We start from the raw sequence: 23,079 nt of genomic DNA, 5'->3' as shown, positions 1-23,079 counted from the left end.
ACAATATGAAACTATAAGGTTTCTAGAGGAAAGCATCATAGAATATATTCATGGTTAAAGTAAGAATATAAAGCTTTTGTAATCTTGAATACATATATTTATGTAGATCTATATGGATATCAGGAAAACCATGATATATAGAAAAAAATAATAATAGATTTTATGTAAATTTAAATTTTAAATAACATTTTTATTTAGTTCTTTAAAAATTTCATACATTTATATAATATTTATTGATCTGGAAAAAATAACCTTAATAGAAAAATGTAAAGATGTTATTAAACAATTTACACAAAAAAAGAAATGAAATGGTCACATGCAATATGGAAAGAATCTTCTCAAGGAGGAAATTTGAAAGGATCTGTAAAAAAGTATGTATTATTTTACTTAAATCTCAAAAGTGAGACAAGTTGTATGCTCATGTTTTTTTCATATATACAGAGTAGAAAAAGTTATATGAAATATAGTATAAAAATTTATTAAGATTTATTATTATAAGCTCATCACACTTATAATTTTTATATTATTTCATTTATTCTCTGTCAGAATCTAGGAGATTAAGTACTTCCAATTTCTCAATAAGCACTTAATACACCCTTTTGTAACAAAAAAGTGAGTACACTGAGGACTTTATCTTACTAGGATAGAAGTGATGGGGAAAGTATTGGAAACTGTACCTTTTGCCAATGCCTTTTCATGGTATTCTGGCTTAAAGGAGTTAAATTTATTGTGACTACTATTGACATAACCAGGTAAGATAAATCAGGATATATTTAATTCTGGGGCATGATATTGGTAGACAATATAATGTTGGTATGTAATAGCATATATTTTCTCTAGAGATCTAACCCTTCTTGTTTTCAATAATTACAGAAAACCTGAAGAACTGAAGAACTTAGCCCCAAGTACCAATCCTCCATCTTTGGTATATAACAAAGAGTTGAAAACAGACTTCATTAAAATTGAGGAGTTTCTAGAGCAGACACTGGCTCATCCAAAGTACAACATTTTATAGGTTATTATTATGCTTAAGATAATTTTTGGTCTATTTATTTTAGATTAATTTTTCTAATATTTTTAACATAATTTTTTATTTATTGCAATGTCTTCACTTTGTATCTCAGCTGTAGCCCCCTCTCTCTTCCCTTGCCTCCCTCATCTCTTCCCATGGCCCTTCCTCAGTCCACTGATAGGGGAAGACTTCCTCCTCTTCCATCTGACCCTATCCTATCAGGTCTTATCAGGACTGTCTCTCATAGTCTTCCTCTGTGGCCTGGTAAGACTGCCCCCTCCTTGGGGGGAGGTGATCAAAGAGCCAGCCACTGAGTTCATGTTAGAGATAGCCTCTGTTCCCCTGACTAGGAAGCCCATTTGGAAACTGAGCTGCCACAGGCAACATCTGTGCAGGGGTTCTACATTATCTCCATGAATGGTCTTTGGTTGGAGTATCAGTCTCAGAAAAGACCCCTGGTCCCAGATTTTTTGGTCCTGATGTTTTGTGGAGCTCCAGACCCTTCCAGGTCTTTCTATCTCTCCCTTCTTTTATAAGATTCTCTGCACTCTGCCTACCGTTTGGCTATTAGTCTCAGCATCTCAGCATCTCCTTCGATACTTGCTGGTTAGAGTCTTTGAACAGCCCTCTGTGGTAGGCTCCTGTCCTGTTGCCTGTCTTCTCCCTCTCCCAATGTCCACCCCATTTGTTTTTGAGTGAGAACTGAGCATCTTACCCAGGGTCCTCCTTCTTGCTTAGCTTCTTTAGGTGTACAGATTTTAGTATGTTTATCCTGTATTATATGTCTAATATCTACTAATTTTTTAATATTTTTAATTAAATTTTTATTTTTTTATATTAATTAGAGTTTATTCACTTTGTAGCCCAGCTATAGGGCCCCTCCCTCATTCCTTCCCAATCCCACCCTCTCTCCCTCATCTCTTCCCATTCCCCATTCCAAGCCCACTGATAGGGGAGGTCCTCCTCCCCTTCCATCTGACCCTAGCTTATCAGGTCTCATCAGGACTGGCTGCACTGTCCCCCTCTGTGGCCTGGCTAGGCTGCTCCTCCCCCTCAGGGGAGGGTGGCCAAAGAGCCTGCTACTGAGTTCGTGTCAGACAGTCCCTGTTCCCCTTACTAGGGAACCTGCTTGGATACTGAGTTGCCATGGACTTCAACTGAGCAAGGGTTCTAGGTTATATCCATGAATGGTCTTTGGTTGGAGTATCAGTCTCAAAAAAGACCCCTGTACTGTCTCTGACAGGAACTGATTGACCTACTCTTTGATCACCTCCCCCTAAGGGGGAAGCAGCGTTACCAGACCACAGAAGAAGACAATGCAGCCACTCCTGATGAGACCTAATTGACTAGGATCAGAAGGAAGGAAAAGAAGACCTCCCCTATCAGTGGACTTGGGGAGGGGCATGCATGCAGAGGATGGAGGAAGGGAGGGATTGGGATGGGAGGAGGGAGGGAACCACAGGGGGAATACAAAGTGAAGAAAGTGTAATTAATAAAGAAAAAAACTGTAAAAAAAAAAAGACCCCTGTACCCAGATACTTTGGTCCTGTTGCTCTCCTTGTGGAGCTCCTGTCCTCCCCAGGCCCCACTATCTCCCCTTTCTTTCTAGGATTCCCTGCACTCTGCCCAAAGTTTGGTTAAGAGTCCCAGCATCTGCTTTGATACACTGTCATGTAGAGTCTTTCAGAGGCCTTCTGTGGTAGGCTTCTGTCCTGTTTCCTGTTTTCTCCTTTTTTCAATATCCATCATGTTTGTCTTTCCCAGTTAGGATTGATCATCTTACCCAGGACCTCCTTCTAGCTTAGCTTCTTTAGGTGTCCAGATTTTAGGATGTTTATCCTATATTATGTTTATCATATCTTATAGGTCTATATAAGCGAGTATATACCATGTGTGTCTTTCTGCTTCTGGGATACTTCACTCAAGATGATCTTATCTAGTTTCCACCATTTGCCTGCAAATTTCATGATTTCCTTGTTTTTAATTGCTGAGTAGTATTCCATTGTGTGAAATTACCACAATTTCTGTATCCACTCCTCAACTGAGGGACATTTGAGCTGTTTCCAGATTCTGGCTATTACAAATACAGCTGCTATGAATATGGTTAAGCAAATGTTCTTGTTTTATTCTTGAACATATTTTGAATATATGCCTAGGAGTGGTATAGCTGTATCTTGAGGTAGCGCTATTCCCAATTACATTTATTGATTAATTAATTGGTGTGGGGGTTATGTCGGTTGTGCATAGGCACACACACACACACACACACACTTGTGCATACCATAGCACATGTGTGGCGACTATAGAAAAACTTGTGGGTGTCAAATATTTCCTCCCATCATGTGAGTTCCAATATTCAAACTCAGGTCTTTAGACTCAGTAGAAAGTGCCTTTAACCACTGCGCCATCTTACTAGTTCCAGACTGGCAATTCTTGCTAATTTAAAAGTGCATTGGGAATCTGTTCCTACAATAATACACAAACATAAACCTCCTCCTACAACTTCAAATACACTAGAGCTATAATGGTCTAAATAATTTTTAACATAACATATTTTAAAATAGGAAAATCAATTTTCTGTATAAATTTTAATAAAGAACTCATGGGGTGGGAGTGGAGAGATAGAATAGTAATCCTGTATAATTAATTCATAAGAGCTAGTCAAGACTGGGTCTGGCTGGCAATCAAAAGCCTTGGCAATAGCCTTTTGCTTAGGAGAGTTTCTTTGGCTCCTGTCACCAACAAGTTGAACAGAGGTATCATCTACCTGGCACAGACATTTTTGTTAGATTGTCCATTGTTCCTAGGGGGACATTACCCTAACAGGTAGAATAACTGCTTTTAAGTACCTTACAATACAATAGGTTTCCCCGATGGCTTTTCCAAATATCCTTTATGTTATTTAATGTTTCTCCATCCTTCTCTATATGAATTTCCCCTATTTTAATTAGCTTTCTATCATTGTGACAAAATGGCATGACCTAGGAATTTGTATCCAGCAACAAAAGGGAGCATGAGGAAGGCCAGCTGGTTTGTAGCAGTTGGGATATATGCATTAAACTAGAGATGTTGGGAGCAAGTTAGGAATAAATGAGAAAGAAATGTCACAATTACTGGTTTTGTGAAAATGACTGGAACAAGCTAAGGAGAAAGAGCAGAGAAAGAAGAGAGAGGAGTACTCTATCAAGACACAATTGTACTTTAAGAGAGGATGTTGGAGGAGGAGAGTATGATTTTAGGTTTAACTGGACATGGACATATTCATTAGCTGAGCAGAAAGAGCTAACAGGGGCAAAACAATAGATTATTCAGGGGTGTATTAATCAGGGTTCTCTAGAGGAACAAAACTGACAGAATGATTATATATAGAATTTATAAGATTCTATATTGCACAGGGTAGTTCATCTAGTCCAACAATGGCTTTATACCAAAGAAAAGTTCAAGAATCCAATACTTTTCAGTCCACAAGGCTAGTTGTCTCATCCACAAAGTCAGTTGTCTCAGTTGGCTTTCAGTATATTCCAAAATCCCAGAGTATAGTAGGCTCTAATGTCAGTGAAGGAATGAGAGCAAGTGAGAGCATGGGCAAGCAGGAAAAAAAAATCAAAAGCTTCCTTCATCTGTATCCTTTATATAGGCTGATTTATGCATATTTTTAGCTATTTTATTGGGTTCTTATATCTACTGCCCTTCCCCACCCCAATCCTTCTCAAACCCCCAACACTAGGTAAGCTAGAAAGAAGGTTAGAGGGAAAGGGGGACATAGACTACTTCCTGTTGATTAAGGTCATTGGGTTCCTAGGGAAAAGTCCAATCTTCTCCATCAGAATATCCAGCAATCCTGCAATCCAGAAAACTAGCAATAATAAATGCAGCAGCAGGAACTAACAATAGCGGGAACCAGCAGCAGCAGAGGCAGCAGCAAGGGGAACAGCAACCACCAAAGGCCCTCTTGGGAATCTTCCATTTATACCCTCTCCAGAGTCCCCAGAATTAAACTATCTGTAACTGACAAAAACAAAACAAAACAAACAAATAACACAACTCTGCCAGAGCATGAGACATATTCTAGTTAGCTGCTCTGGACAATCTGAAACAACCCCATATCCCATACCTGGGATTAAAACAAAACATGTTCACATAATATAACTGAGTTTTTAAAGAAACCAAAATTCAAGCTCCAAGATCAGGAGGACACTGTGTCTGAGGAGCAGTACTGCAGTGTTGACACAGTGACCAAGAGACTGAACTCTGGGCCCTAAAATACCAGCGATCGTGTTTCCAAGGTGAGAGGAAACCCTATGGTGTGGGAATCAATTGGGTCCATTCTCAGGTCACCAAGCTAAAACCCGGAAGAGTTCCCAGCAGGCACTTGGTCACCAGACCAGAGCCACATGCCTGCGTGTCCTGATCAACCTCCCAGGCTGAACTGTGGGCACGAAAACATCAGAAACTGGGAGTCTCAGTCTCGAGAAAACCCCACAGGGAAGGAAGCAAATGGGACTGACCTCAGGTCACCCTGAAAAAAGTCCTGGAGACCAGCGAGAGCATAGCCGCCATCCCAGAGTGGGGCACCAGCCACCAGCCCAGAGACCTGCTGCACGCCCAACTCTCCATCACAGACAGAACTGTGCGCCCCAGGGCATCACAGACTGGGTTTCCCTGTCAGGAGAAAACCCCATGCGAGGGAAACAGCAGGTCTGAGCTTAGAGCACTCAGCAGACCCCTCCCCCCCCACACACACACCACACACAGAAAACTTTTCCCCAGAAAAGTTTCCAGTTTCCTGCAGGCAGCCAGTCATCAGCTTGCAGCCACCACCTGCCAGTGTCTGCATGCACTACGTGCCACTCCAAACAACACAGACTGGGTCACCCTTTTGGGAGGAAACCCCATAGTGGGGGAAACATCTGGCCTTATCTCAGGACACCCAGCTCCGGAAAAGTTTCTGGGTACCTGCAGGCTCAAGGCTCTAGACTCCTGTTGCAAGCATGAGAGCTATGCTCATCTGCCACTGATTACCACTTGGTACTAGGGCACAGAACTCCAACTTCAGAACTAAAGAAGCCTGGGATCCACAGGATCAGTCCCCAGATACTGCTCCAAGGGGCAACCAGTTATCCCTAACAAAACTGACCAAACCACAGGACACCCAGGTTACATCAGCAGTTCACTAAATTTACAGCAAGAAACCCAGAAGCAGGGCAGCTATCTCCAGGACTTCTCTGGGTGAGAGGAGAGCCCTTTCTCCTAACAAGGACCACAGTTACCACTCAGGTCTCTATACCTGAAGTGAGCTGTGGCAACTCCTGAAAAACACTGGCCATTCAGTGACCATACCCAAAAAGCTGAGGAGGCCTCCTTCAGGAAAAATCATCTTCCTGCCAAGGGGAATCTCTCCACCACAGGATTCCAGGAAGCACCAGAAACTAATACCTAACACCTAAGATATCCCAATGGGTAGAGGCCAGCATAAAAGCTCAACCAACAAAAGATAGAGCAATATGGCATCTCCAGAACCCAGTTATCCAGGGGCAAGCAGCCCTGGACACCCCAGCAAGAATGCAATTCAACATGACCTTACATATATGCTTATGAAGAGGATAATAGAAGAAACAAATAAAATGTGTAAAGAACTAGAGGAAGATAAAGACAGATTATGGCCATCTGTAAAGAAATACGGAAAGATGCAGCCAGTTTGTGGCCTTTAGAGAAGAAATATTTAAATCACTGAAAGAAATAAAAGAAAGAGAGGAATGTTCAAACAAACAGCTGAAGAAATTGAAGGAAAAAAGGAAAATACAATCAGACAGGTAAAGAAAATCAACAAACCAGCCCAAGGTCTGAAGATAGAATTGGAAAAATTAAAGAAAACACGAACAAAGGAAATCGTGAAAAGAAAGAACTTAGGGAATAAAACAGGAACTACAACGATAAGCATCACCAACAAACTACAAGAGATGGAAGAAAGAATCTCAGGTGTGGAAGATGCAATGGAAGGAATAGATGTATCCATCAAAGAAAATGTTAACTCTAAAAAATTCCTGACACAGACCATCCAAGAAATCCAAGACAACATGAAAAGACAAAATATAATAATAATAGGAATAGAGGAAAAAGGCCTTCAAGGCCCAGAAATTATTTTAAACAAAATCATAGAAGAAAATTTCCCCAATTTATATGAGAGGCCTATAAGCATACAAGAGAGCTACAGAACACCTAATAAATTAAAACAGAAAAAAAAATTATCCTGCCACATAATAATTAAAACAGTAAGTACACAAAACAAAGAAAAAATACTAACAGCTGCAAGAGAAAAAAAAACAAATAACCTATAATGCTAAACCCATCAGAATCACACCTGACTTCTCAACAGAGAAAGCCAGAAGGGCCTGGACAGATATCATGCAGACCCTAAGAAAACACAGATGTCAGCCCAGGCTACTATACCCAGCAAAACTCTCAGTCATCGTAGATGGAGAAACAAGATATTCAAAGACAAAACAAATTTAAACAATATCTGCCCACAAATCCAGTGTCACAGAAGATACTAGAAGGAAAACTACAACCTAGGAAAGCCAACTACACTCAGGAAAACCCAGGAAATAAATAACTTCACGACAGCAAAACTAAAAGTAGCCAAGCACACAAATACACTACCACAATCAACATCAATATTAAAGGATCTAACAGCCACTGCTCATTAATCTCCCTCAACATCAATGGACTCAAGTCTTCAATAAAAAGACACAGACTAACAGAATGGATACATAAACAAGACCCAAAAATCTGTTGCATACGAGAAACACACTTAAGTCACAAAGATAGACATTGCCTGAGAGTAAAGGGCTGGAAGACAGTTTTCCAAGCAAATGGAACCAAGAAGTAAGCAGGAGTTGCCATTCTAATATCAAATAAAAATAGATTTTCAACCAAAATCAATCAAAAGAGATGGGGAAGGTCATTTCATACTCATCAAAGGAAAATTCCACCAAGAAGACATCACAATTCTGAACATGTATGCCCCAAATACAAGAGCACCCACATTTGTAAAAGAAACATTGATAAAACATAAACCACGTATAGATCCCCACACATTAATAGTGGGAGACTTCAACATCCCACTCCCAACAAAGGACAGGTCAACAAAACAGAAATTAAACAAAGAAACGATGTCTCTAACAGAGGTCATGAATCAAATGTACCTAACAGACATCTAAAGAATCTTTCACCCAAACACAAAAGAATTTACCTTCTTCTCAGCACCTCATGGAACTTTCTCCAAAATAGACCATATAGTTGGTCACAAAGCAAGCATAAGCAGATACAAGAAGATTGAAATAATCCCTTGTATCCTATCTGACTACCATGGTTTAAAGCTGGATCTCAACCACTACAGAAATAGCAAAAAGCCTATACACACACATGGAAACTGAAAAACTCGCTGCTTAGTGACAGTTGGGTCAGGAGAGAAATAAAAAAAGAAATCAAACACTTCCTAGAATTCAATGAAAATGAAGGCACAACATACCCAAACTTATGGGACACAATGAAAGCAGTGCTAAGAGGAAAATTCATAGCACTAAGTGCCTCAAGAAGAAATTTGAAACATCTTATACAAGCAACTTAAAGGCTCACCTGAAAGCCCTAGAAAAAAAAAGAAGCAGACAGTCGCAAGAGGAGTAGACAGCTGGAAATAATCAAACTTAGTGTTGAAATCAATAAATTAGAGACAAATAAAACAATTCAAAGAAACAATGAAACCAAGAGCTGGTTCTTTGAGAAAATAAACAAGATAGACAAACCCTTAGTCAAACTAATTAAAAGGCAGGGAGATATCATCCAAATCAACAAAATCAGAAATGAAACGGGGAACATAACAAACACAGACGAAATCTAAACAATCATTAGGTCTTGCTTCAAAAGCCTATATACCCCACAAAATTTGAAAATCTAAAGGAAATGGACAATTTTATTGATTGATTCCACTTGCCAAAGCTGAATCAATAACAGGTAAATTCATCAAATAATCCTATAGCCACTAAGGAAATAGAAGCTGTCATCAAAACTCTCCCATCCAAAAAAGGCCCAGGGCCAGATGGTTTCAGCTCAGAATTTTACCAGACTTTCAAAAAAGAGCTAACACCAATTCTCTTCAAACTATTCTACCAAATAGAAACAGAAGGAACATTACCAAACTCATTCTATGAGGCCACAGTCACCTTGATACCTAAACCTCACAAAGACCCAACAATGAAAGAGAACTTCAGGCCAATCTCCCTTATGAACATTGATGCAAAAATACTCAACAAAATACTCGCAAACCGAATCCAAGAACACATCAAAGATATCATCCACTATGTCTAAGTAGGCTTCATCCCAGGCATGTAGGGGTAGTTTAATATACAGAAATCCATCAATGTAATCCACCATATAAACAAACAGAAAGAAAAAGACCACATGATAATCTCCTTATATGCTGAAAAAGCATTTGATAAAATCCAACTTTCATTTATGTTTAAAGTCCAGGAGAGATCAGAGATATAAGGTGAAAAGTTTAAGTTAGCCTGGGTATAGTTAGCCTGAGTAAAGAGCCATCTTGACTGGGAGCTGAATTCAGGTACCAGGAAATGTCACAGAATGTGCACTTGGCAGAGAACAAAGTTAACTCTCCTAGCAACAGCCTTCAGGAAATATCACAGAATAAATACTTCATAGAAAATAGAGACAAACTCCCTGGCAATAATCAATGGGAATCGGGTGGGAAAATTCTCCCCAATGTTTCAGATATGGTTTAGAAGAATAGCCATTGTGACTATATGCCTTAGCCACTGTGATTGTGTGCCTCAGAAAAGGTCACCCCGCCCTGCTAAACTTCACCCAATTCTGTAACACCAAAGCTTGTGCCCCCTGCTTGTTGCCATGGAAACCCTTTGCTCACAGACTTTCCCTTTAAAAATCCTGTTCACTCAGAGCTTGGGGTCCCACTTCTCTACTGCTGTGTCAGCGAGACTTGGGTCCCGCCCGAGTTGGATCACTCTCATAATAAAGCTCTCTTGGAATTGCATTGAGTCATCTCCTGGTGGTCTCTGAGGGTCTCATGAACCTGGCATTACATTTGGGGGCTCCGTCCACCCAGGATGCCTCGGGACCTCTAGGACTCCTGACCCAGAGAGCTTAGTTCCACTGTAACATCTTCTATGTTGTCCATCTGCTTTAAATGTTTATTTGCCTTTATTCTTTGTTTCTTATCCTTAAAAGCCTTGAGGTGCTTATGGGAGCAGCCAGATATAGGTATGACAGACATGTCGGGGCCTACGGCTGAGGGAGGGGCTTCAAAAAGATGTTTTTGGCCCTGTTTCTGCCTCCTCGGCACTCCTAGGATAGGAGAACCAGAGTGAGGATCGGTTTTCATAGACTTTCTGGAACTTCTGTGGCAGAGAAGTCCGGGAAAAGCCAGGTTTTTTTGTTTTACTTGGTCTCTGTGTGTGATTAATTGTCTTTTTCTTGGTGTTGTGCCCGGAGTTGCTGTTTCATTTCTGTGATTAATTGTTTGTTCTTTTGCATCTACTTGAGAGTGCTTGATTCTACTTTTGTTTAAAACTGCTGCTGTTTTTGTTTCTGTGATTTCAGTTTTGTCCAGGGATATTAGCCCAGGTATAGGCTATAAGTTGTTGCCTTTGGTTTCATTTTTGTCTGAGACGGCTGGTTCTTTTTTGTGTATGAGTGATTTACTATTTGTTGAAATTGTTCTCCTTACTTTCTTTTGCATTCTCCTGAATTCTCTTGATGAATAGACTGACTGACGATATGGGACAGAATACTTCCAAACCTCTTGACTTGGTTCTGACTCATTTTGGAGAAGACAAGACTAGAGCTCACGGTCTTTCAGCTGATGTGAGGAAAGGAAAAATGATGACTTTTTGCAGGTCGGAATGGCCCACCTTCAATATGGGCTGGTCGCCAGAAGGAACTTACAACCTTCCCACTGGCCTTGCAGTGGGAAATAGAATTTTTCAGAAGGCATATGGGCACCCAGACCAAGTGCCCATATTGTAGTTTGGAAGGACCTGGTGACTCATCCACCTCCATGGATCAAGTCCTTTCTGACCCCCACTAACAATCCCCCTTCCGCAGGCTCTCTGAAACCAGAGGCCACTGCCCTGGCTCCCTCTCAACCCCCCTTACTTTGTTTTGTGGGATGGGACTCCCATGGAAATAATTTTTCCACCCCCTCCTCCTCCCATTCCTCAACCAGCTTCTGCTCCTTTATGCAGGTTGGAACCGACATCTGGCCCAGTGCCAAGGACTCAGAGCCTCCAGGCAGCTTCTCCCTCTGGGGAACCAGAGGCAGATTCTACAGTCCTTCCCTTACAGGCCACGGGGCCCTCCAGATGCTAATGGCAGTCAATCTACGATTGCCAGCAGCTTTTACAGGTTTTGTTTACCACAGAGGAGCAGGGGACGTATTATTTCAGAGGCGCACAAAAATGTCCCAGACACCACAGGAGTTCCAACTACAGAACAAGCCCATATTGATGATTACTTTCCCTATAAGAGGCCCAATTAGGATTACAACATGGCTGCAGGTAAGGAGTGTCTCCTAGTCTACCACTAGACTCTGTTGGCAGGTCTCAAGAACAGGGCCCACTAATTTGGCCAAGGCATATGATGTCAGACAGGGAACAGATGAAAGTCCAACTGCCTTTCTGAAAAGAAATGAAGCCTTTCGCAGATATATACATGTAGATCCAGAAAAACCTGAACATACAGGTATGGTTGCTTTGGATTTCATTAACCAGTCCACTCCAGACATAAGAAAGAAATTACAGAAACAGGAAAGAACAGGACAGATGGCATTGCAAGATTTAGTTGAGGTAACAGAGAGTGTACAATAACAAGGACAGTTCTGAGAATGAGACTGCCCAGGTTGTGGCAAAGAAGAGGAAGGTAAGTCAGAATATAGCTAAGTTTATTGGGGCAGACTGGAGATTGCATTGTGCAAATAGGCCCTAAAGTTTAGGACAGGTAGAGAGGATGAACAGAACATTAAAAGAGACCTTAATGAAAATGACCTTGTAGACTGGCACTGACTAGGTGATGCTCCTCCCCTTTGCCCTTTGCAGGATTAGGAATTCCCCTTACCAGCTAGGTTTAACTTCCTTTGAGATTATACATGGGATGCCAGCCTCTATAGTACCCAACCTTAAGACTGATGCTACTGCTGAAGTGGATAAAACAGGTTTTGAGAAATGTTTAAGGCTTCTGTGCAAGCAGACAGCTCTTAAAGGGGCAACAGCAGCTTCTCAGGTTAAAAAAAAAGCTGCAAGCCTCTATGGTTGTAAAAATTGGATTCAACAGGTAACAAGATGTTCCTCCTTTGAAATTACAGATAAAGGGAGTAAAAATGAGTTTTATAATTTTGTTTGTTTGTTATAAATATATAAGTTTACTATGTTTTATATATCTTGATGTCTCATTATTGATTATTAAGTGTATTAATAATCAATACTTTACATAATTTCTGTCCTGTTTTAAAAACCAGGTTTATGAAAATAATAAGGTTTAAAACTCTGTTTATAAAAATATGAAAACTGCACCTCCATGTGGTTGTATATAGGAACTTCTCTTGCTGGCAGCCAATATTAAAATAATATACTTGGTATTGATTTTAAAAGTACTGAAGTGCTTGCATTGATAAAATTTGGTTTTGAGTTTTTTTTGTTTAAGTTATTTAGGCATTAAATATTTTTTATTTAACTTTTATTAATTACACTTTATTCATTTTGTATCCCGCCATAAGTCCCTCCCTCCTCCCCTTCCGGTCCCCCCCTCCCCCCCTTCTGCATGCATGCCCCTCCCCAAGTCCACTGATAGGGGAGGTCCTCCTCTCCTTCTTTCTGATCTTAGTCTATCAGTTCTCATCAGAAGTGGCTGCATTGTCAGGGTTCTAGGTTATCTCCATGAATAGTCCTTGGTTGGAGTATGAGTCTCTGGGAAGTTCCCTGTGTTCAAATTTTCTTGTTCTGTTGCTCTTCTTGTGGAGTTCCTGTCCTCTCCAGCTCTTATTATTTCCCACTTCTTACATAAAATTCCATTCACTCTGCCTGTCAGTTGGCCATCAGGCTCAGTATCTGCTTTCACAGTCTGCATAGCAGAGGCTTTCAGAGGCCCTCTGTGGCAGGTTCCTAGGTTGTTTACTGTTTTCTTCTTCTGGCTTTCAGAGGCCCTCTGTAGCAGATCCCTAGGTTGTTTCCTGTTTTCTTCTTCTTCTGATGTCCATCCTCTTTGCCTTTCAGGATGGGGATTGAACATTTTACTTAGGGTCCTCTCTTTTGCTTAGTATGTTTAGATGTACAGATTTTAGTGGGTATTCTATGTTGTATGTTTATATGAGTGAGTATATACCATGTGTGTCTTTTTGCTTCTGGGACAACTCACTCAGGATGATCCTTTCCAGGTCCCACCATTTACCTGCAAATTTCATGATTTCCTTATTTTTCATTTCTGAGTAATACTCCATTGTATAGATATACCACAGTTTCTGCATCCATTCTTCAGTTGAGGGGCATCTGGGCTGTTTCCAGCTTCTGGCTATTACAAATAAAGCTGCTACAAACATGGTTGAGCAAATGTCCTTTTTGTGTACTTGAACCTCTTTTGGGTATATGCCTAGGAGTGGTATGGCTGGATCTTGAGGAAGCACTATTCCTAGTTGTCTGAGAAAGCACTGGATTGATTTCCAGAGTGGTTGTACAAGTTTACACTCCCACCAGCAGTGGAGAAGGGTTCCCCTTTCTCCACAACCGCTCCAGCATGTGTTGTCACTTGAGTTTTTGATCTTGGCCATTCTGATGGCTAAGGTGAAATCTCACGGTTGTTTTGATTTGCATTTTCCTAATGGCTAATGAGGTTGAACATTTCTTTAAGTGCTTCTCTGCCATTCGATATTCCTCTACAGAGAATTCTCTGTTTAGCTCTGTTCCCCATTTTTTAAGTGGATTACTTGGTTTGCTGCTTTTCAGCTTCTTTAGTTCTTTATGTATACTGGATATGAGTCCTCTGTCAGATAAAGGGTTGGTGATGATTCTTTCCCAATCTGTAGGCAGTCGCTTTGTTTTGATGACTGTGTCCTTAGCTTTAGAGAAGCTTTTCAATTTCATGAGGTCCCATTTATTGATTGTTGCTCTTAGAGCCTGTGCTGTTGGTGTTCTGTTCAAGAAGTTTTCTCCTGTACCAATGAGTTCTAGCGTATTCCCCACTTTTTTTCTAGCCCATTTAATGTGTCTGATTTTATGTTGAGGTCTTTGATCCACTTGGACTTCAGTTTTGTGCAGGGTGATAAGTATGGATCTATTTTCATTTTTTCTACATGTAGACATCCAGTTAGACCAGCACCGTTTGTTGAAGATGCTATCTTTTTTCCATTGTATGGTTTTGCCATCTTTGTCAAAAATCAGGTGTCCATAATTGTGCGGGTTTATTTCTGGGTCTTCTGTTCGGTTCCATTGATCCACTATTCTGTTTCTATGCCAGTACCATGCAGTTTTTATAACTGATACTCTATAGTACAGCTTGAGATCAGGGATGGAGATACCTCCAGAAGATCTTTTATTGTAGAGGATTGTTTTAGCAATTCTTGGTTTCTTGTTATTCCATACGAAGTTGAGAATTTTTCTTTCCAGGTCTGTAAAGAATTGTGTTGGCAATTTGAAGGGAATTGCATTAAATCTGTAGATTGCTTTTGGTAAGATGGCCATTTTTACTATGTTAATTCTGCCAAGCCATGAGCATGGGAGATCTTTCCATCTTCTGATATCTTCTTCTAATTCTTTCTTCAGAGACTTGAAAATTTTTCCATACAAGTCTTTGACTTGCTTGGTTAGGGTTACTCCGAGGTACCTTATGTCATTTGTGGCTATTGTGAAGGGTGTTGTTTCCCTAATTTCTTTCTCAGCCCTTTTGTCTTTTGTATACAGGAGTGCTACTGATTTTTTTGAGTTAATTTTGTATCCGGCCACTTTGTTGAAGGTGTTTATCAGCTGTAGGAGTTCCCTGGAAGAGTTTTTGGGGTCACTCATGTATACTATCATATCATCTGCAAATAGTGATAATTTGACTTCTTCCTTTCCAATTTGTATCCCCTTGATCTCCTTCAACTGTCTTATCGCTCTAGCAAGGACTTCCAGAACTATGTTGAAGAGGTATGGACAGAGTGGGCAGCCTTGTCTTATCCCTGATTTCAGTGGGATTGCTTTAAGTTTCTCTCCGTTCAGTTTGATGTTGGCTATAGGCTTGCTGTATATCGCCTTTACTACGTTTAGATGTGTGCCTTGTATCCCTGATCTCTCCAATACTTTAAACATGAATGGATGTTGGATTTTGTCAAATGCTTTTTCAGCATCTAGGGAGATTATCATGTGGTTTTTTTCTTTCAGTTTGTTAATATGGTGGATCACATTGATGGATTTCCGTATATTGAACCACCCCTGCATACCTGGGATGAAGCCTACTTGGTCATAGTGGATAATATCTTTGATGTGTTCTTGGATTCGGTTTGCGAGTATTTTGTTAAGTATTTTTGCATAAATGTTCATAAGGGAGATTAGCCTGAAATTCTCTTTCTTTGTTGAGTCTTTGTGAGGTTTAGGTACCAAGGTGACTGTGGCTTCATAGAATGAGTTTGGTAATGTTCCTTTTGTTTCTATTTTGTGGAATAGTTTGGAGAGAATTGGTGTTAGCTCTTCTTTGAAGGTCTGGTAGAAATCTGCGCTGAAGCCATCTGGTCCTGGGCTTTTTTTGGATGGGAGACTTTTGATGACCGCTTCTATTTCTTTGGGGGATATAGGACTATTTAATTGATTTACCTGGTCCTGATTTAGCTTTAGTAAGTCAAATCAATCAAGAAAATTGTCCATTTCATTTAGATTATCAAATTTTGTGGCATATAGACTTTTGAAGTAAATCCTAATGATTGTTTGGATTTTCTCAGTGTCTGTAGTTATGTCCCCCTTTTCATTTCTGATTTTGTTGATTTGGGTGGTGTCTCTCTGCCTGTTAGTTACCTTGGCTAAGGGCTTGTCGATCTTGTTGATTTTCTCAAAGAACCAGCTCTTGGTTTCATTGATTCTTTGAATTGTTTTATTTTTTTTCTAATTGATTGATTTCAGCCCTGAGTTTGATTATTTCCAGCCGTCTACTCCTTTTTGGTGTATCTGCTTCTTCTTTTTCTAGAGTTTTTAAGTGGGCCATTAAGTTGCTTGAATGAGCTGTCTCAAATTTCTTCTTGAAGGCACTTAGTGCTATGAACTTTCTTCTTAGCACTGCTTTCATTGTGTCCCACAAGTTTGGGTATGTTGTGTCTTCATTTTCATTGAGTTCTAGGAAGACGTTAATTTCTTTCTTTATTTCTTCCCTGACCCAGCTGTCATTTAGTAACAAGTTGTTCAGTTTCCATGTGTGTGTAGGCTTTTTGCTATTTCTGTTGTTGTTGAAGTCCAACTTTATTCCATAGTGATCAGACAAGATACAAGGGATTATTTCAATCTTCTTGTATCTGTGGAGGCTTGCTTTGTGACCAACTATATGGTCTATTTTGGAGAAAGTTCCATGAGGTGCTGAGAAGAAGGTAAATTCTTTTGTGTTTGGGTGTAAGGTTTTGTAAATGTCTGTGAGGTCCATTTGATTCATGACCTCTGTCAGAGATATTGTTTCTTTGTTTAATTTCTTTTTTGTTGACCTGTCCTTTGTTGAGAGTGGGGTGTTGAAGTCTCCCACTATTAATGTGTGGGGATCTTTATGTGGTTTAAATTTTATCAATGTTTCTTTTACAAATGTGGGTGCTCTTGTATTTGGGGTATAGATGTTCAGGATTGTGATGTCTTCCTGGTGGAATTTTCCCTTGATGAGTATGAAGTGTCCTTCCCCATCTCTTTTGATTAATTTTGGTTGAAAGTCTATTTTATCAGGTATTCGAATGGCTACTCCTGCTTGTTTCTTGGGTCCATTTGCTTGGAAAGCCATCTTCCAACCTTTTACCCTCATGTCTATCTTTGTGCCTTAGGTGTGTTTCTTGTATGCAACAGATTGCTGGGTTTTGTTTACGTATCCATTCTGTTAATCTGTGTCTCAACTGGAGAGTTGAGTTCATTGATGTTGAGAGAGATTAATGACCAATGGCTGTTAGATCCTTTGATTTTGATGTTGGCTGTGGTCATCAGGTTGTGTGCTTGGTTGTTTTTTGTTTTACTGTAGTAAGGTTAATTATTTCCTGTGTTTTCTTGACAGAAGCTAATTTTCTTGGGTTGTATTTTCCCTTCCAGTGTCTTCTGTAATGCTAGATTTGTATGTAGGTATTGTTGAAATTTGTTTTTGTCATTGAATACCTTGTTTTCTCTGTCTATGAGGACTGAGAGTTTTGCAGGGTATAGTATCCTGGGCTGACATCTGTGTTCTCTTAGGGTCTGCATGATATCCCTCCAGGCCCTTCTGGCTTTCATAGTCTCTGTTGAAAATTCAGGTGTGATTCTAATGGGTTTGCCATTATATGTTACTTGGCCTTTTTCCCTTGCAGCTTTTAGTATTTTTTTCTTTGTTCTGTATACTTACTGTTTTGATTATTATTTGGCAGGAGGATTTTCTTTTCTGGTCAGATTTGTTGGGTGTTCTGTAGGCCTCATGTATTCTTATTGGCTTCTCCTTTAACTTGGAGAAATTTTCTTCAATGATTTTGTTGAAAATATTTTCTGGGCCTTGGAGAAGGGAGTCTTCTTTTTCCTCTATACCTATTATTCTTAGGTTTTGTCTTTTCATATTGTCTTGGATTTCTTGGACGGTCTGTGTCAGGAATTTTTTGGATTTAACATTTTCTTTGACAGATACATCGATTTCTTCCATTGTATCTTCTACACCTGAGATTCTTTCTTCCATCTCTTGTAGTCTGTTGGTTATGCTTACCTCTGTAGTTCCTGTTTTCTTCCCTAAATTCTTCCTCTCCATTATTTCCTCCATTTGTGTTTTCTTTAATTTTTCCAGTTCTATCTTCAGGTCTTGATTTGTTTTGTTTACTTCCTTCACCTGTCTGATTGTATTTTCCTCTTTTTCTTTTAGTTCCTTCAACTCTGTTTCTTTTACTTCTTTCAGTGATTTAATTATTTCTTCTCTGAAGGCCACAAATTGATTGGCTGCATCTTCCAGTATTTCTTCACGGATGGCCATAATCTGCTTGTCTTTAACTTCCTCCATTATTTACGGATAGCCATGATATGTTTGGTTTTATCTTCCTCTAATTCTTTACGTATTTTATTTGTTTCCTCTATTATCCTCTTCATCAGCATAGATATAAGGTCATCTTCTTCATTTTCTATTATGCTGTGTTGTCTAGGGCTGTTCGCCCCTGGATGGCTGAGTTCTGGAGATGCCATAATTCTCTGTCTTTTGTTGGTTGAGCTTTTACGCTGACCTCTACCCATTGGGCTGTTTTAGGTGTTGGCTGTTAGTTTCTGTGCTTCCTGGAGTCCTGAGGTAGGGAGAATCCCCTTGGCTGGAAGATGATTTTTCCTGAAGGAGTCCTCCTCTGCTTTTTGGTTACGGTCACTGTATGGCCACTGTTTCTCAGGGATTGTCACTGCTCACCTCAGGTGTATAGCACTGAGTAGTAGCTATGGTCTTTGTTAGGCAGGGGGGGCTCTCCTCTTACCCATAGAAGTTTTCAAGACAGCTGCCCCACTGCTGGGTTTCTCGTTATAAATTTAGTGAGCTGCTGCTGTTGTTACAGTTTTCCAGGTACAGTCCTCTTGAAGAACCTGATGATTCCCTAGCTGTGGGGTTTTCTCCCAACAGGGAAACTCAGTCTGTTATCCTGGGGGACACAGTTCTGTCCGAGAAAGTGAGAGGAGCACCCAGCAAGTCTCTGGGCCAGAGGCTGAGTGCTCCGCTCTGGGCCTAGAGAATGTGTACCTAGGTTGAGTTGGCGCCTGGGGGCGCCGCTCTGGTCTGGAGGCTGGGTGCCTCCGTCTGGACCGGAAGCTGTGTGTCCATGTCTGGGATGTTGGCTGCAGGCACTGCTCTGGTCCAGACGCTGTGGGTGCAGCCCTCTTGAAGGACCAGGGATTCCCACAGTTTTGTCAGTCTAGCTAGGGGTAACTGGTTGATCCTTGGCACAGTATCTGTGGGCTGCTGTAATGGCTCTCTGGCTTTTGTAGGTCTGAGGATGCAGCTGTGTGCCCCAGTGCCATAGGGGTACTCAATAATGGTGGCTGAGCACAGCGCTCCTGCCTGCATTAGAAAGCTAGAGCCTAGAGTCTGCGTGAATCCAAAGTCTTTTGGTGCTGGGTGTCCTGAGCGTTAGACCTGATAATCCCCCCGATGGGGGTTTCCTCCTGCCAGGGACACCCAGTCTTTGCTTTGGGGACCGCCGTTCTGTCTGGGGTGGCGGCGAGTAGAACCCATAGGCACAGACAGCCGCCCGTGGCTCCGCCTTTCTGGCTGTTGGAATCCTGGGTGTCTGCCTAAACTGGGTAATTTTCCCAAGACCTTTTCAGGGTGGTGGTATCAGCTGAGTGCTCTGAGATCAGACCAGCTGTTTCCCTACCTGTGGGTTTGCACCCAATGGTGAAAGTGAGTCTCTGGTGCCCTGGGGCTCACAGTTCTATCTGAGGTGGCGAATCAGGCGCACAGGCAGGGCTCTGTGCCAGCGCCTGGGTCCCCGGCTCTGGCTCCGGGCTGGCTCCTGGGGTGCCCGAGGAACCCGAGTCTTTTCCAGGGGATGTCCGCGTGACCTAAGGTCGGTCCCAATTGTTTCCTGCTCCTTGGGGTTATCTCTCGACTGGAAAATCCAGTCTGTGATGTTGTGGGCCCACAGTTCAGTCTGGGACAGTAACCAGATCACGCTGGTGTGTAGCTCTGGGCTGGCGACCAAGCACCTGGCGGAACCAGGGTCTCTTCTGCGGTTTAGCCGCGTGAGTTAAAGCTGATTGAATCCCCCACTGTGGGGTATCCTCTCACCTGAGAAACACAATCACTTGTGTTTTATGGCCACAAGTTCTGCTTGCTGGTCACTCTGCCTGTCCCACTGTGCTGCTGTTCAGAATGAGAGTCCTCCTGGCGCCGCCATCTTGCCCCGCCCCACCGGTTTTGACTTTTATACTTTGTGACTTCATTCCTTAAAAAGGTACCTTATTTTGATATTGCAAAAACAGGTTTATTTTAAAGTTTATCAGGTATTTTAGGTAAGGACCTTGGACATTTTAACAGAGAACTTGGAACAGTTTCTCAATTCTTTGGGGGAGAACAATAGACTTTGATATTTATTTTGTTAATTTTGCCAAATAAAACGAAGTTATAGTATTTGAGCCGATTATGAAAATTGCAGTTTTGATAAAATAATGAAAAGGGTTCTGATGAAAACTTTTATATGGTCTGATAATCAAGAAAATGTCTGGTTAAATCAAAAGAATGGAGCTGGGAAAAGCCCAACCTGAAGATATACAGAATGTTATAAAAGATATAAACTGTATTTGCTTTGTTTTTCACACCTGCAAACATGATTTGAGGAAGAACTGTACGATTTATTGTTCTTCATTTAAAAGGCTGGTGTTTTTTTCTTTTTTTAATTTAATTTTATTAATTATACTTTATTCACTTTGTATCCCCCCATAAGCCCCTCCCTCCTCCCCTCCCAGACCTACCCTCCTTCCTCCTTCTTCACGCATGCCCCTCCCCAAGTCCACTGATAAGGGAGGTCCTCCTCTCCTTCTTTCTGATCTTAGTCTATCAGATCACATCAGGAGTGGCTGCATTGTCATCTTCTGTGGCCTGGTAAGGCTGCTCCCCCCTCAGGGGGAGGTGATCAAAGAGCAGGCCAATCAGATTATGTCAGAGGCAGTCCCTCTTCCCATTACTTGGACAGTAAACTGCTATGGGCTACATCTGTGCAAGGGTTCTAAGTTATCTTCATGCCTGGTACTTGGTTGGAGTATGAGTCTCTAGGAAGACCCCTGTGTTCAAATTTTCTGGTTCTGTTGCTCTCCTTGTGGGGTTTCTGTCCTTTCTAAATCTTACTATTTCCCACTTCTTACATAAGATTCCATGCATTCTGCCCAACAGTTAGCCATAAGTCTCAGTGTCTGCTTTGATAGTCTGCAGGGCAGAGCCTTTCAGGGGCCCTCTGTGGCAGGTTTCTAGGTTGTTTCCTGTTTTCTTCTTCTTCTGATGTCCATCCTCTTTGCCTTTCAGAGCTATGCACCCCAGGACAACAGAGACTGGAGTCCCTGTCAGGAGAAAGCCCCACAGGGAAGGAAGGAAACGGTACTGACTTGGGTCACCCAGTCTTTCCCTGGAAAAAGTCTCATAGACCAGTGGGTACGAGCCGCCATCACTGAACTGGGCACCAGCCACGGGCAAAGACAGTTGCTGTGTGCCCATCTCTTCAGCACAGACAGAGCTGTGTGCCCCAGGGCAACAGAGACAGGGAGTCCCCGTCAGGAAAAACCCCACAGGGAAGGAAGGAAATGGTATCAACTTGGGTCACCTAGTCTTTCCCTGGAAAAAGTCTCGCAGACCAGCGGGTAGGAGCCACCATCACTGAAATGGGCTCCAGACAAGATCACAGACAGTTGCTGCGCGCCCAGCTCTTAGGCACAGGCAGAGCTGTGTGCCCCAGGACACCAGAGACTGGGAGTCACTGTCAGGAGAAATCCTCACAGGGAACGAAGCAAAGGGGACGGACTTAGGCCACCCAGTAAATCCCTAGAAAATGGCCTGTAGACTTGCTCAACCCAGGGACCTGCTGTGCGCCAGATAACTTGCTGTTACCAGGAGAGCGGTACCCACCCGCCACAGATTACCACTTGGGTACTGGGGCACAGATCCCCAACCTCAGAACTACAAAAGCCCGGAATCCCCAAGATGTTTTTTCAATACAAAATGTTTTCTTATGCTCTTTAGCCCAGGTTTATACAGGGTTATATTCAAGTCATTTTTATTTATTATAAAAATATATGCCTGGTTGCCAGTTCCTAGCCAGTTCCTATATAAATTATTTAATGCTGTTTCTTTCTGGCTGACAGGTTTAAAATGGCCAGAGTTGTCCATCTTTACTAAGGTTGCTAGTTGTGTTTAGTTCTCTGTTTAGTGCTAAATGAAACTTTTGTCCTTTATGCTTTTTGCTGTTTAGTCTTAATGCAATATGATAGGATGATCAAGATTTGCTGGCCCTTCTATGTATTGTATTTGATTAAAAGTTTTGCTTTGATTTTAGTTCAGAAAGTTATGCTAATAAATGCAGTTAGTTATAAGAATGGATTTTATCTGGTCTTTTGTTTATGTTTTTAAAGTTAAGCCTAGGATGGGTAATTATAAAGTTGGCCTATATAGATCTACTCGAGATAAATATGGGTTTAAAATATTTATTTAAGGAATATGCCAGAATTAGAGATTATGGCATTCTATTTCATAGGATGCAATTTAAAATAGATAATTAAAAGAGAGATAAAAAAGAATTCAGATATGCTGGCCCTCAAGCTTGTCAGAGATCTAATGGATATGGCATTTTAACATGTGTAAGCTTATTACGACAGAGAGTCCCAAAATCCTGGCAGTAGCTCCCCAAGGTCTCCAAGAAGATTTGGGCACAATGTGACTGTGGATTATGGTATGCTAACCACTGAGCAAGACTGCCCCAACTGGCCCACTGCTAGGGCCCAGCCTAAACTGTGGACACCTGGAGAGTCAATGTTTCACGTTGCTAATGGCAAGGTGAGGCCATTCTCTCGTTTCTTTCTCCATAGAAACAGTCTCTTATCTTCTGTGCCTGGTCACTGGATCACCCTGATCATGATGCCATGAGACACACAGGAGCCAGTGACAGCTGCCTAGAGTGATGGACTGACTAGTTGTCACTGTCATTTTGATTGGTACATGGATTGGTACATATTTATCCTTCTCAGGTCTCTGACAACATTGATGGCTAAGCTGGGGTAATGGTAGCCTTACAGCTAAAGAACAGATAATTAGATCCATTGTTAGTTCATTGGTTAATTTATTAGCTAGTTAAAATTACCAGGTAC

At 41.3% G+C, this 23,079-nt stretch overlaps 1 protein-coding gene across 1 annotated transcript in view; it reads left to right on the top strand.

The window, feature by feature from the left end:
* Positions 1-323: 323 nt before the first annotated feature.
* The window catches only part of Clic2 (chloride intracellular channel 2), a 29,289-nt gene continuing 6,533 nt past the window's right edge, over positions 324-23,079 (top strand). The window contains 3 exon segments of the mRNA XM_060376772.1: positions 324-371; positions 643-752; positions 874-999. Of these exon segments, the coding sequence (XP_060232755.1) occupies positions 324-371; positions 643-752; positions 874-999 (284 nt within the window).

This window comes from Meriones unguiculatus (assembly GCF_030254825.1).
Source record: "Meriones unguiculatus strain TT.TT164.6M chromosome X unlocalized genomic scaffold, Bangor_MerUng_6.1 ChrX_unordered_Scaffold_30, whole genome shotgun sequence".
Taxonomy (NCBI): domain Eukaryota; kingdom Metazoa; phylum Chordata; class Mammalia; order Rodentia; family Muridae; genus Meriones; species Meriones unguiculatus.
The sequence above is the reverse complement of the archived record's forward strand: the minus strand, read 5'-3'. Positions and strand labels throughout refer to the sequence as shown.